Raw genomic sequence first — 14516 nt, 5'->3', positions numbered from 1 at the left:
AGCAGGTAGTGAAGAAGGAAGTGGCTTCCCTAGCTGGTATTAAAAAAAAAAAAGAAAAAAGGCCCTAAACACTTGAATCTCACATACATACCATCAGCTTGTAAGTCAACAACCTTCCTTTCCCTAGCCCTTATCACCATAGTAAAGGACTGAGCCTGTGCCTTTCTCACACTTGTTGGAGTGGTTGTGGTAGGAAGGGGGCTGAAGACAAAACATAATATACTCCAAGCCTCCATCCCTTAGGGCTGGCCCTATACCTTGTGCTGCTTAGGGATGAGGGCCAGGCAGTAACCATAATAGATATACTGGTAACGCAAGAGAAGGCACCATATATCAACTAATTTTTGTATCTACCTCTGTATCTAACTCTCTATACAGATGGTACTGACTAAGCAATTGTTGAAGTGAGTTGAATTGAAGAGATTTCAGTAGTATACATGAGGAGAAGAATGTTTTTCTCAGGCACACCACTTGTAGGACTAATTCTGCCTTGTCTCTCTGTTTTGCTTTCAGGCCATGGAAAGTAAGCTGCTCGTTGGAGGAAAAAATATAGTTGACCATACCAATGAACAACAAAAAATACTTGAGCAGAAGCGACAGGAAATTGCAGAGCAAGTAATTACAAATCTGAAAAAAAAATAGTAATTTAAAAAATTTGTTTCTTGGTTTGAAGCATGTAGCAAATATCTGTTATATTGTATATGACCTGTTTGTTATAAGGGTTTTGTTTTTATTTTTATTTTCCAGTATGGAGAGATGGGAGGGAGAAAGAATAAATGCTTATTAATTGAAAACAAAAGTTTTAAAATATTTTGCTTTCTGGATATTTACATCAAAAGATGTAAGATGTATGTTCTTGTAATCTTCAGCAGAATACCATAAGTAGAACCATTTTTTAGAGTAAAACTGGTCCTTTTTGTGTTAATTCTTAGAAACGTCGGGAACGTGAAATTCAACAACAGATGGAAAGTCGGGATGAAGAGACACTAGAGCTGAAGGAGACTTATAGCTCTTTACAGCAAGAGGTGGACATCAAGACAAAGAAGCTCAAAAAGGTTGAGAGAAAACTAGAAAAGTCTGAAATTTTGCGAGAATGAGAGAATTAATTGCTCCTTTTAACTTTGATTTGTCTCTTTGGTTCCAGTTGTTTTCTAAGCTCCAGGCTGTAAAGGCAGAAATACATGACCTTCAAGAAGAGCATATCAAAGAGCGTCAGGAGCTAGAACAGACTCAAAATGAACTTACCAGAGAACTGAAACTCAAGTAAGTTTGTCATGCTACAAGAGATGCCAGGTTACAGGAAGAAAGTTGGATAACTGGGCTACATTGAAAATAACATTAAGTTTTCAGTCAAAAACCCTGAATTCGAATCTTGGCTCATCTCCTTATGTAGCTGGACCTTCATCTAGGTCTCATCTACTAACGTGGGTGTCTTACAGGGCTCTATCCTGGACTCTCTTCTCTTTCTATGCTATTTCACTAATTATCATCTCTCTGGTGATGCTTCTCAAATCTATCAATCCAGTCCAATCTCTTTGCTGACGTCCAGTATTAAATCTCCAGTTGCCTTTCAGATGACTTGAATCTTGAACTGGATCTTAAATTCAGCATGTCCAAAACCAAACTTGTTATCTTTCCCCATAAACTCTCTCTCTTCCAAACTTACCTGTTACTGTAGAGGACATCACCATCCTACAGGTTCCCTAGGCTCACAAAACCCAGGTGTCATCCTTATCTCATCACCATCTCCCTCCCCCACCCCCACATCAAATCTGTTGCCAAGGCCTGTTGATTCACCTTTGCGACATTCTAATACAACCCCTTCTCTACTCTGATACTGCAGCCCCCCTGGTGCAGGCCTAGACTATTGCAATAGCCTGCTGGTGAGTCCACCTGCTACATGTCTCTCCCTACTCTGGTCGATTCATCATTCAGCTACCAAAGTGATTTTCCTAATGTGCTAGCCTAACCATGTTACCCCTTCTACTCAGTAAACTCCCTGCTATCTCCAGAATCAGATGTATAATCCTATTTTGGCCTCTATTCACAGCTCTTCATAACCTAGTCCTCCTTACTTTTCCAGTCTTCTTAGATCTAACACTCACCAGTGACACTGATCTTGCTCTTCGGTGAACAAGACGCTCCATCTCTAGTTTCCAGGCATTTTCTCTGGCTGCCCCCCCATTCCTAGAATTCTCTCCCTCTTCATCTCTAGCTCCTGGCTTCCCTGCCTTCAAATTCCAGCTAAACCTTCACCTTCTACAAGAAGCTTTTACCAATCTCTCTTAATTCTATTGTCTTCTCTCTGTTAATTATTTCCTATTTATCCTCAGTATAACTTGTTTGTACATTTTTGTTTGCTTGTTGTCTCCCCCATTAGATCGTGAGCTCCTTGAGGGCAGAGATTGTTTTTGCTTTGTGTTTGTATCCCTCAGTTTAGCCTGGTACAGAGTAGGTGCTTAATAAATACTTATTGATTATTGACTGACTGTGGACCCTCCACAAATCACTTTTACTTTTCTCTGAGCTTCAGTTTCCTCGTCCATGTATATATTAAGAATAATACTTACCTTCCTTATCTCACTGGGTTGTTGAAAGGATTAAATTAAATAACATGTAAAAAGATATTGAACTGTCATTTGTTGCTAGTATCCAGGGATTAGCGGTTCTGTTTCCCAAGTTTTAATAGGGAAGACTGTCTGTGTTATTATCAACATTTTAGAGTGGTGGAAATTAAGGCTCTGAGAGGTTATGACTTTCAGCAAGTCATACAGCTATTAAGAAGTGGCAATAGAACTAGGCAAGGCTTATGAGACTCTTGAGTCCACATTCATGCTTGAGAGGGAACTGGACTAGATAACCTCGAAGGTTTTTTCAAACCTTGAGTTCATTACTCTTTGCAGTAGAATTGAGGGTGGTAATAGTAGTAGTAGTAGTATATGCTTTTTAACAGGTTATATTGTTTCTCATCATGTACGTGTTCATGTACATGTGGAGTTGTGGCACCTGAAAGTTGGTTTGGGTCTCTTGCTTTTCAATCAATGGTGATGATACACATTTTATTATTGAGACTGTCAAAGTAGTAGTGATCATGCAACCTCTTAACACCTAGCCATAAATTAAATTATTTAAACAAGTCCAATTTCTCTTCAGGGGGCCTTTGAGCTTGGCAGGATTTGCACATATAGAGGTAGAGAATGTGTAGGAAGTTGAGCTCCAGGTGGGAGAATAGTTGTAAGCTTAGGCATTAGAGTGGGAAAGCACACGGGGGATATGGGGAGCTATTCAGTGATCTAGCTTCGCTTGGGTGTAGGCTACCCATGAAGGAATAACTCGAGACAAAGCTAGGAGGTGGGGTGGCACCAGGTGGTGGAGGACTTTAAACGTTCGACTAAGGAATCTTGACTCCATTTAATAATTAAGTACATATTAAAATGAGAACCAAATCTTCACAGTGACATCTGCCTCTTGTCTTTACCTTCATTGCTTTAAAAAGTTAGTCCAACCCAGCGCCAAAGCACCAGTGGTGAAAGCAATCACAGTAAAGCAGTCTGGTTCCACACTTGACCCAAATAGATTAGAAGTCTTGCAATTCCATTGGAAGGATGGTCTTTTCATCCCCACATGAGGTTCCCTGGAAGCACTAATTTCTTCATAGATGCTTCTAGAAAGTTTCGTTCTTTTTGTGAATAAGATTGGGGAAAATGAGAATGCCTCTTTTCTGCATTGATTTTACTTTGATTTTGCTATCCTGTCAATTAAATACATTGATATTTGAAAAAACAAAAAAGAAATCTTGCATTTTTAGTCTTGAGTAATTGTCCATTTAGGTAATTACTCAAGTCTTTTTGATTATTTAAAGTTATTTCTACTATGGTCAAAAGAACATTCTCTGGTTATGGAGTTAGAAGTTCTGGGTTTAACACCTGGCTCTTCTCCTTAACGTGCTCATAGTAGGTACTTACTGAATATTTGTTGTATTTATTATAATAACTGTGACTGTGGAGAAATTATTCATCTGATCCTCAGTTTCTACATCTATAAAATGGAGATTCAACATGGGGATACAGGGTGATTGTGAGGATCAAGTGAGGTAAGAGGTATTAAGGATTTTGTAGGCCATAAAGCACTACTACTAAACTTTTAAAAATTATTATTTGGAGGTTGATGAATATTTCATAAGGACAGGTTTTCTGTCTTATCTAACCTTTGTTTCTTCCTCAGTGCCCATCATGGGGCTCTGAAAATGGTAAGGACTTAATAAATGTTTATTCAGTTAGATTAATCAGATGTTTATTAAGGTCTTACAATGTGCAAGATGCCGTGCTAGGTACTGGGGTTACAAAGATAAAAATGAAATAATCCCTACCCTCAAAGAACTTACCTTCCTCTGGGAGGATATAAGACAGACACACATAAGTAAATAGAAACCAACTTGAGGTGCTAGAGAAAACTAACAAGGGTGACAAAAAAGGTCTATTGGCAAGCATTTATTAAGTACCTACTACGTGCCAGGACTTTGGTGGGTACACGAATACAATGAATTAAACAAACTCTACTTACAGGGAGCTTACCTTCTAGCACAAGTGATAATAAGCGCATATGTAAGCATGAATGAATACAAATCAGTTAGATAGTTTGGGAGGGAGTGCACTAGCAGTTGGAAGGATCAAGGAAAGCTTCATGTAGAAGATGTTGCTTAAACTGGGTCTCGAAGGAAAAGAGAGGGATTCTCTGAGGTAGAGGTGAGGAGAATGTGCGTCCCAGATATAGCATAGCCAGTGTAAAGGTTTGGAGGTGGAAGATGGATTATTGTATGTGAGGAAGAGGGAGAAGGTCAGTTTGGCTGGATTACAGAGTATGGGAGCAGGAGGAATGTACAAGCAAGCCGAGAAGACAGGTTGGGACTAGATTGTGAAAGGCCTCAAAGCTAAACAGGAGAGATTATGATTGATACAAGAGGCACTAAGGAGTCATTGTACTTTACTGTGGCTAAGGAAGATCACTTGGGCAGCAGTGTAGAGGACAGGCTGGAATGGGAAAGCCTTGAGCAGAGACCAAATAGGAGGGCGTTGCAATAAACTGGGTGAAAGGTGATGAGGGACCGAACTAAGGTGGCAGCTGTGTGAATAGAGAGGAGAGGTCAGATGCAGGAGATGTTGTGGAGGTAGAAATGTCAAGATTTAAAGTTGATTGGATACATGGGGTGAGGGAGAATGTAGAATCAAGGATAACACTAAAGTTATGGACCTGGAAGACTGGAAGGGTGGTGGTGCTTTTGACAGAAATAGGGAAATTTGGAAGAGGGGTAGGTTTGGGTCTCGGGAGAAGATAATGAGTTCTGTTTTTAGGCATGATAAGTTTGAGATGTCTCCAAGATATCCAGTTTGAAATCTCCAAGAAGTAATTGATGAAGCTCAAGGGAAACTGGAGGGGTGTGTGTGTGTGTGTGTGTGTGTGTGTGTACATGCATAGAGATGTTAATTAAATCCATAGGAGCTGATGAGGTCATCTAGCCCATATGAGGTCTCAACCCACAGTTTAAGAAGTGCTTGAAGGGGTCAAGAATGGAAAAAGTTTAAGAAGCCCTAACCTAGGGAGAGCACTCACAGTAAAGAGGTATGATATGGATGATGTGACAGCAAAGGAATCTAACAAGGAGCTATGAGAAAGGCAGAAGGAGAACCAGAGAGGAAAAGAGTACCTAGGAGAAGGAGGTTAACAGTGTCAAGAGCAGCAGATAGGTTGAGAAAGATGAGGACTGAGAAAAGACCATCAGTTTTGAAAATTAAGAGAACATTGGTAACTTTGTAGAGAAAAGTTTCAGTTGACAGATGAAATCAGAAGGGAGTGAGGAGAGAAAGTGAAGTCAACAAATACAGGCAGCTTTTTCCAGAAGTTGGGTTGAGAAAGTGTAATAGCATTTTAGATTTGAAGCTCTTTCCCTCCCATGAATAGGCCATGTGACCTGCTTACATCACAGGAAGCCTAAGTCACATGGTGGGAGGAGCTTGCTGAGAAGAAAAGGAAATTGTGTCACAGGAAATGCTGAGAGTAGTTATGATAGTTAGAACTGAGGGAGAGAGCAGACCTGTGGTGTGATTATTTTGTGCGAAGGCCCCAGCAGGGGGCAGAAGGTTTTGAGACGGTGAGGCTCCATGCTGTGACGTTGTGTATTGATGAGTTCTTTGCTGCTGTGATGGATTGGGCGGATGCCTTATGGGATCTGATCCTCTGGTGTCTGAATAAATGGTTTACTTCTTCTACCTTCTGTGTGGAGAGTCTCATATATTTTGTGATACAGAACCACAATAGGCATTTTGACAGTTATCATCTATATTGTGATTATTGCCTTGCTGATACAGAAAGAAAGGAAAAATATAGGATGGTGTATTGAGGGGATTGGAAGAAAGAGATAGATGGAGGAGAGGGGGCCAGAGGAAGCAATGGAAATGGGGGCAAGGGAGAGGGAAGGAGACCTGGAAAGAGAGAGAGGGAGTGAGAAGAGAGAGGGAGAAGGGGAGGAGGGATAGGATACTAGGATAAGAAGAGAGAGAGAATATGATAGGATGGAATAAAGATCAAGGCCATATGTAGAGAGGGATATGGAATGATGTCAAGTGATTTTGAGATAAAGAGAATGGGAAAAGAGGGCGCTCATATTAAATGCTTCAATGAGGTGAAGTCCTCAACTGTGAAAGAGAGGAGGGGAGTAGGGGAAGATATGGAAGGCTTCAGGAAACAAAGGGTTTTTGTACTGTATATAGTACCAGAGGTCAATTGTATTGAATGAATTAATTTTCATGAAGTCTGTCACTTTTAAAAATGAGTAATTCAAGTTAGCATTAACAGTATTGTCAGCCAAGAGATGTTTAGTTTAGCAAGTATCTGCCCTAACAGCTAGAGACTAGCTGCGTGTAGAAGCACATGTGCAAGACTGACCTAGAAAACTCTTCTCTCTTTTTACTGAGGTGTATAATGCTAATGTGTGTATGTTCTTACAGGCATCTTATTATAGAAAACTTTATTCCTCTGGAAGAGAAAGGCAAAATCATGAATAGATCTTTCTTTGATGAAGAGGAAGATCATTGGAAATTGCATCCCATAACCCGACTGGAGTAAGTTACCATTTACCTTTCTTAGGGAGTGATCTAAGAGATCTGAATGAACTGGAGAACTCTAGTAAGAACAAGGTCTACCCCATTTCAAGCCTGGACAAAATGTTTTTATCATAGTATTACAAAACCAGACTCATCCATAGAAAGGTAATGCTGTAAGGAGCCTTAGGAATCAGTCCAACCCCATTATTTTACAGATGAATAAATTGAGGCCCAGCCAGGGAGAGTGACTTGCCAAAAGTATTCATACCAGAGGTATGACTGGCATTCGTGTCTCTTGAGTCCCTTTTCAATGACTCTTTCTGTTAAATCAACAAGCAGTTCAGCCTCCATTTAGTGCCTTATGGTTTACAAAACATTGTCCTCTGAATAGCATCATGAGATAGGTAGTCTAAGTTTAATTATCCCCACTTCATAAATGGGGAAAAGGAGGTTTGGTGGTATTAAGTAACTTCCCCAAAGCCACACAGATGAAGTAGTAGAGCCAAGAAATTACTTGTGTTCTGATTGTTTGTAGTAGGTATAAAATCTGCCCAAGATCTAGTTCAGAAAGACAGTCTGGAGAAGGCACAGGTATTTGAATAGATTCATCATGATTCCTAAGCACTGTGGTAGGTTTTTGGTCCACTTCCAGGATGTGACCGATTTCTTTCCCACCAGTAATCAGCAGATGATGAAACGGCCTGTTTCAGCTGTGGGCTATAAGAGGCCGCTTAGCCAACATGCGAGGATGTCCATGATGATTCGTCCAGAGGCCCGATACAGGGTAGGAGCTGTTGTTTTTTCTCCCCCCATCAGAGGAGTTTGATTCTTTAGAGATCCTCAGGTGCTATCCTGTAAATTCACAGCAAGAGGAATTTGACCATCTACAAAGTTAACTACTCACAGAAAGGAGAGCTTTCATAGAGCTATACAGTTGGAAGCAACCTTAGAGACCATCTAGACCATTTTCTTTATTTCTTTTTCTAAAAAAATCAATTAATTGATTAATTTTAAATATTGATTTAAAAAAAATTGAGTAAAAATCACCTAGGCCATTTTCAGATGGGGAGATTGCAGCTATGAGGTGGGAAGGGGCTTCCTCAAGGTATTATAGTTAGTTTTTAAGGCAGGTCCCTATTCGCCTGATAGCCAATCCAGTGCTTTTTGCACTCCCTTCCAATCCTACTAGGACTTTTCTTTACTCTGCCCTAATGGACCCACACTGCAGACCTACCACTTGTGAAGAAAAGACCCCACCTAGGAAGTAGACAACATTCATCACCACATCCCAGCTTCCTTGTGTTTGTACTGATTTCTTTATACCAGCTAATTGAGGCATTATCTGTGGCTGTGCGTTTCTAGGCAGAGAATATTGTATTACTAGAATTGGATATGCCTAGCCGAACAACCAGAGACTACGAGGGTCCAGCTATTGCTCCCAAAGTCCAAGCCGCTTTAGAGGCCGCTCTGCAGGATGAAGACGAAATTCAGGTGGATGCCTCATCTTTTGAGAGCATATCAAATAAAAAATCCAAGGCTAGGTAAGTGATATTTATGGGACTGAATCTCTGGTGTCTAGACAAGAATGAACAAGGATAACATGTAAAATCTACCTATAACCAGTTATATATCATATACCCAAATAATAGCTCACATTTGGATAGCCTTTATACTTTGCAAAATGCTTTCTTTGCAACAGCCCTCCGAAGTAGGTTGTGGAAATATATTGTAATGAAAAGAGCCCAAGAGGCAGAAGACCTGGGTTTGAATCTCTGCTCTGCCATTTCTTATCTGTGTAATCATGAGTACTTGTCTACTTAACCTCTTTGGGTCTCCTTATCTTTAAAATAAGGGAGAAGGGATGGATTAGAAAACGTCTCAGGTTCTTTTAGGCCTAAGCCCTATGATTCTCTTTTACAGAGAAGGAAATTTGGGGCTCAGGTTAAAGGACTTGCCTGGGGTCACACGGCTAATAGGTATCACAGCAGAGAAATGAACCTCGGTGTTCTCTTAAATCTAGTGCTGGCCCATTGAAGCAGGTTGTTCTGCTATGCAAAATTCATATAGTTCCTATCACTTGGGCAACACATCAAAAAGTAAATTGAAAAGTGCAGTGGCTTAGGCGTTGTAGAAGAATGATCAAGATGATGATTGTAATTGATGTGGTGTACAAAGGAGAAGGGTTTAATTTGTACTGGATAAAGCTTGGCACATGAACAGGAAAATGTACTTCTTTTTTTTTTTCAGGCCCAAAAGTGGAAGAAAGTCGGGATCCTCCTCCTCTTCCTCTGGAACTCCTGCATCTCAGCTTTATCCACAATCCCGGGGGCTGGTTCCAAAGTAAAACCAGTAACTCCTCTCGAGGTGTGAGCAGCAGCTGCCGCCTTCTGAGAGAAAAAACCAGCAAAAACCTGCAGAGAGGCCTTCAGACCAAACTAAGAACCCCCTCTTTCTAGGGAATTATGAGGGCCTCTTTGCTGAATAACTGACTTGTGTCCAAATGTGCTGGTCCTGGGGGTTCTGAAACATGGGAGGAAGAGACTTATAATTTGGCATTCAGCCCTTTGGGGGAAATTATTTTAGTTAGTAAATCAGAAATGCATGGGTTACAGTAAAGTGCGTTAGTGGCAATGAGGTGGTCCCTTCTCCTTCGATTTCAGCCTGTTTGTTGCACTGAGCCCCTTTACTGTTGGACAGAAGGGGCAGAGTTGAGAGCTGCCATAGCTGGATCAGCTCTCCAGAGCCCTTAGGGCCAGGTGACAGGGGAGTTTGAAAAGCAAAAGACTTAAAATGTGATTTGATGCATGCTCTGTTTAGAGAAATCCAGAGAGCTTTATTTGGGTTGAAATTCCAGATAGGCAGTAATAGAGATTTTCCCCATCCCCATTAAGAAATATTTGCCTCTCTTGAGAGCTTCTGGATGAAGGGCCTGTGTCTTAGGGTCCTATGTATTTCTGCTCCTGAAGGATATGACAATGGATGCAATAGAAATTGATATCCTTTACCTACTTGGTTGGTTTAGGAAATAACTTCTTTCAGACCTCAGTCGTGACCATCTGTCAAAGAGAAAGTTGACAAATAGTGTCCCTTTTTCCTCTTCATTCACTATCATGTTGCCACACACAGCTGGTCCTGCTCTGAGTCTGGGCCTCTCTGTTTTGAGGAAGAATGCCTTGCTTTGCCTTTGCTAACAGTGATGGGATCAGGGATAAAGGGATGAAATAGTTAAAACGTTGAATTCACCCGAAGACAAAGGAAAATAGTTCATTGAGATGAGTGCTGGGGTTTTGTGCCTCATTCTCTTCCATAACGGAACAGATTCATTAACCCTTACTAATCCTACAAGAGAACAGAATCAGGCTGACATAGTAGGAGGAATGAGACTACATGCTATTGTAACTGGGGACACCCTAGCCTAGGGCAAAGGAACTGTGCCTCCTAGTGATCTTTCCATAATTGTTTTCGGCAGTAGCAGACTATCATCATACAGCTGAAAGTAGATGAACTGCTGTGTGCGACTGCCTTGCTCAGAAGAGTTCCTGTTTGCAAATACTGTTTGGTTTGTAAGTTTTAGTTTGTTGTACATTGAAATTTGGAGCTATATTTTATTTTAGTTGTCATATGAATGTTGTTCCCTCCATTCAAAGAGAAAAGTCCAAGCTCGTGTGTGTGTGTGTGTGTGTGTGTGTGCGCGTGCGTGCACATGCGTGTGTGCATGTGCGCCTGCATATCTGTGTATATGTGTGAGGATTTGCCCATTTCTAGAAATACACTAATGTATGAGTGTTACTCTTGTCTTTATGAAATGTTCACTAAGTAACTTTGTTCAGGCTGGAACAACTCTACAGTGTAGGTATCTGATTCCATTAGCAGGGGGGACAGTAGTCTCTGGGTCAGCTGTGCTGGGGTACCTTGCTGGCAATGGTGCCTCAACAAGATGGCTGCTCAGGTGGACCTTGGGTTACGTTCTAACTCTGCTGCTCAGTTCCCAGTGCATATTTCTGGATCAGAACCACAGGACTGTCTTTGCCTATCTATGGAAAAGGGAGGAACCATGTGCAATGTCTGTCATTCTGAAAAACAGAGACCTGTATAACATCTCCCTTCTCCTTTGCAGAAACCATTATTCCTTGACCAAGAGCTCTTTCTTTCATCAGCTTCAGTAGCATAATTGAGTTATGCCTTTCTGCCTTTTTTCTGGGGATTAAACCATTTTCCCATCTTCAAAAGAGGATTTTACTGTTTAAATAGAAACCAAACGATGAGGTTGTTGTACAGCCTGAGATGGTTATAGCTATATGTCTGTTTCTTCTACCATATTTTCCTTGAGCTTGTCAGAATGCTGTGAGCTGAAAAAATACCCTTTCTGACAGGAACATTATGTGAATTGGAAACTGCAGGACAAACTATACTTTAGTTTGTACTTTATCCTGAAGTGGCCAACATGACCAAGAGCTGGTGAGTGAGGCCCAGAACTCTGACAAATATGTGAACAAAGAACCCAGAAGCTGAACACAGAGTATTGCTTTGATTGCCTTGAACTCTATTTATCTTATGCAGAACTGGGGAAATGATATAAAAGGAAACTTGTTTGGCAGGTGAATGTTACCTTTAAGGCAGCCTCCCTCTGGTGCTTTTTCTTCTCCCAAATTTGATAACATAAATATTGGAATAAAGGAGGTAGGCAGCAGACCATCTTTGAGGATGTTAGTATGCTGAGGGGCTTTGCTCTGAATTAGACCAGAATGCATAAAGTCTCATAAGACATTCCTAATACACAGCTGGGTCACTCTGCCTGCCTGCCAGGCATGCCTATTATATTCTGAATCATTCGAATTGTATTCTAGCCAGCGAAGTTTAGAAACTAATCTACCAAGCTCTGAAGAAAACTCTTCACTGAGTAGGTGACGTTTGAACTGTGCATACATCCACCATCACATTCATCAGAATGGTTTAACATCTTCCACCTTTCGCTATGGTCTGTATCTGTTTTCATTTTTAAAACTACATTTTAGACACCCTGGATGCATAGCCCAAGATCACAAATCAAGGAATGAAGCACTTTCATAAGAATCCTTAAATCTAATTGGATTACTCTCCACTTAAATGCCTGCATGCTGCTTGAATTTCATCAGACATCCCTCCACAATCAGTTGAACTAGAGTGTCATACAGACCAAACTTTAGGTTCTTGTCACTTTCTTTTCTAACCCTTGTACTGAATGTAGGTTTGTTGCCAAGTTTTTGAGAAGTGTTGATTCTTTGTTAACTCGGGAAACCCTTCCTGCCCCAGGATTCCATTTGTGAAGCTAAGGCCTACCCCAAACAGTGACTCTTAACTTTTCAGCATTTGTAATTGAAAAAAAAAAAAACAAAATGAGGTTATTACAACTTATAAAAATTATAAAGCAATGCTTGGAACTGGACAGAAATGGTTGGACCTGGCTCTTCTGTATTCTGCAAGGGCTGACAGCTGGTACTGTCTTAAGAATAGCAGCCCTTCTCACCCCTCCCAGTCTGGTCCCAGAGGTCTCACAGATCTAGAAAGAGATGCTGTCATGGTTGCTTTTGTACAGAAGAACAGTCTTGGGAATATCTTATGGCTCCCTCGGAGTTAATACTGATCTTAAATCTTCTCTTTGACTACCTTTAGACAAAGAATATGTCAGTAGTTTGAGCTCTAGGTTTTACAGCTGATATTTATTTGTATCACTTCTTTCTTTGTCTAGGAATGTAAAAGTGATTCTAAAATGAGATGTGTAATAAAATCATTCAGATTTATTGTACCTACAAAAATGCCTCCTCATGATATATTGCTAACACTTTTGGAAACAATTTTGATTATATTCTCCACATTGTCAGTGCCGCTAAAATCAAATGAGTTACTTTTTTCCTTATGAAAGATAGGTGATGGAAAAATTCAGTTGTTTTGAACTAGTATTCTTCTAGTGAATGAATCAGTGAATCTAAAATAGGGAACAACGTTAAAGAAGATGGCTTGGGATCATAGAATTTGGAGTAGGAAGAACTTGAGAGATTATCTCATCCAAACTTTTGTTTAAACTGAGGCCCAGAAAAGTTAAGTATAAAGATAAGCCCAATGTTATATAGGTATTCCACTGTAACTTGCTGATTCACAGTATTATCCCCATTTTATAGACAAGGAAACTGATGATAAAGTAAATTAGAATCACAGATTTAGAGTTGGAAGGGAGCACCCTCAATTTAATCGTTTCCCATAACCTGTTCCTATGTGATGGACATACCCATGATCTTGCTGTTATCTAGGAGTTTCCATTGCCATGTTCATGATCTCTGAAATTCTTTTATCTGATTATCTTTTATCATTCTCTCTTGCCTTTTGCCTTATAACTCTTTAACCTTGTTCTGCATCTCACCATAACCTCCATTCTTCCACTCTTCAGTTCTTTCTTAGGCTGTCACCCTGAACTGGCTTCACACTCTCTACTTTTCCCTATTTTGACCCTTGGAGAACCAGTTCAACTCTATGCCATTCTCTACACTCAGGTCCCCTGCTCCTTTATCCCATCACCAGTCATGCCTTGCCCAATCCCAATTTTGGATTATTCCCATCATCTGTTGCTCTGCTGAATAGAGTTGGGGAAACTCATAAAACCATGCTGCCTGCATCCACTACAAATGATGTTACTCAAACTCAACTGGGCCTTCATTGTAGTAAGGCAATCCTTTTGTACCTCCCTAATAATTCACTATCCAATTCACCACCACTGCTTTTCCATACTTTTTTTTTTTACTACATTTTATCAAAAAATTTAGGTCGTTTATCAAGAACTGCCTCTTCTCTCTTCTTCCTCATCTCACATCACTAAGATGTCTTCTGACACTATCTCCTCATTTACCTCTGTCTCCAGGTAGTCCTGCTTGCCAAGACAAACCCTTCTACGTGCACCTTTGATCCCATTCCATCTCTTCTCTAGCAGATTTATCCTCTTCATTGTCTACTAGCTGCTTCCCTGTTACCTAAACACATGCACACACCCCATGTATCCCTCATCCTTAAAAACCTCTCACTTGATCCAACCATCCCATTAGCTATTATATCTCTTCCCTGAATAAAAGGATGTTTCAGACATTTTCAAACTCACATGCCCCAAACAAAGCTTATTATCTTTCGGCTCAAACCCTCCCCTCTTCTGAACTTCTATTTTTTTAATTTTTTTTTTATTTTTAGTTTTAGTTTACAACACACGGTTCTATGTAATTTTGAGATCCAGATTTTCTCCCCTCCCTCCCCAAGATGGCATGGAATCTCATATAACTACTATGTATAACTCTCTTCTGAACTTCTAATACTGTTAAGGGTACCACCATCCTCATCACCCAAGCTCAGAATGTAGGTGTCCTCCTTGACCCCATCCATCCCATATATCCAATC

General features: G+C 40.4%; 1 protein-coding gene across 1 annotated transcript in view; it reads left to right on the top strand.

The window, feature by feature from the left end:
- Window positions 1–12895, top strand: part of KIF3B (kinesin family member 3B) — a 37369-nt gene extending 24474 nt beyond the window's left edge. The window contains exons 3-9 of the mRNA XM_036750503.1: window positions 514–615; window positions 933–1055; window positions 1145–1263; window positions 7005–7118; window positions 7779–7884; window positions 8463–8641; window positions 9348–12895. Of these exons, the coding sequence (XP_036606398.1) occupies window positions 514–615; window positions 933–1055; window positions 1145–1263; window positions 7005–7118; window positions 7779–7884; window positions 8463–8641; window positions 9348–9444 (840 nt within the window). The 3' untranslated portion in view covers window positions 9445–12895. The remainder of the gene's footprint in view (window positions 1–513; window positions 616–932; window positions 1056–1144; window positions 1264–7004; window positions 7119–7778; window positions 7885–8462; window positions 8642–9347) is intronic.
- Window positions 12896–14516: the final 1621 nt, after the last annotated feature.

Source organism: Trichosurus vulpecula, chromosome 3 (genome assembly GCF_011100635.1).
Source record: "Trichosurus vulpecula isolate mTriVul1 chromosome 3, mTriVul1.pri, whole genome shotgun sequence".
Lineage (NCBI taxonomy): Eukaryota > Metazoa > Chordata > Mammalia > Diprotodontia > Phalangeridae > Trichosurus > Trichosurus vulpecula.
Note: the sequence above shows the minus strand (reverse complement) of the source record. Positions and strands in the feature narration are given on the sequence as shown.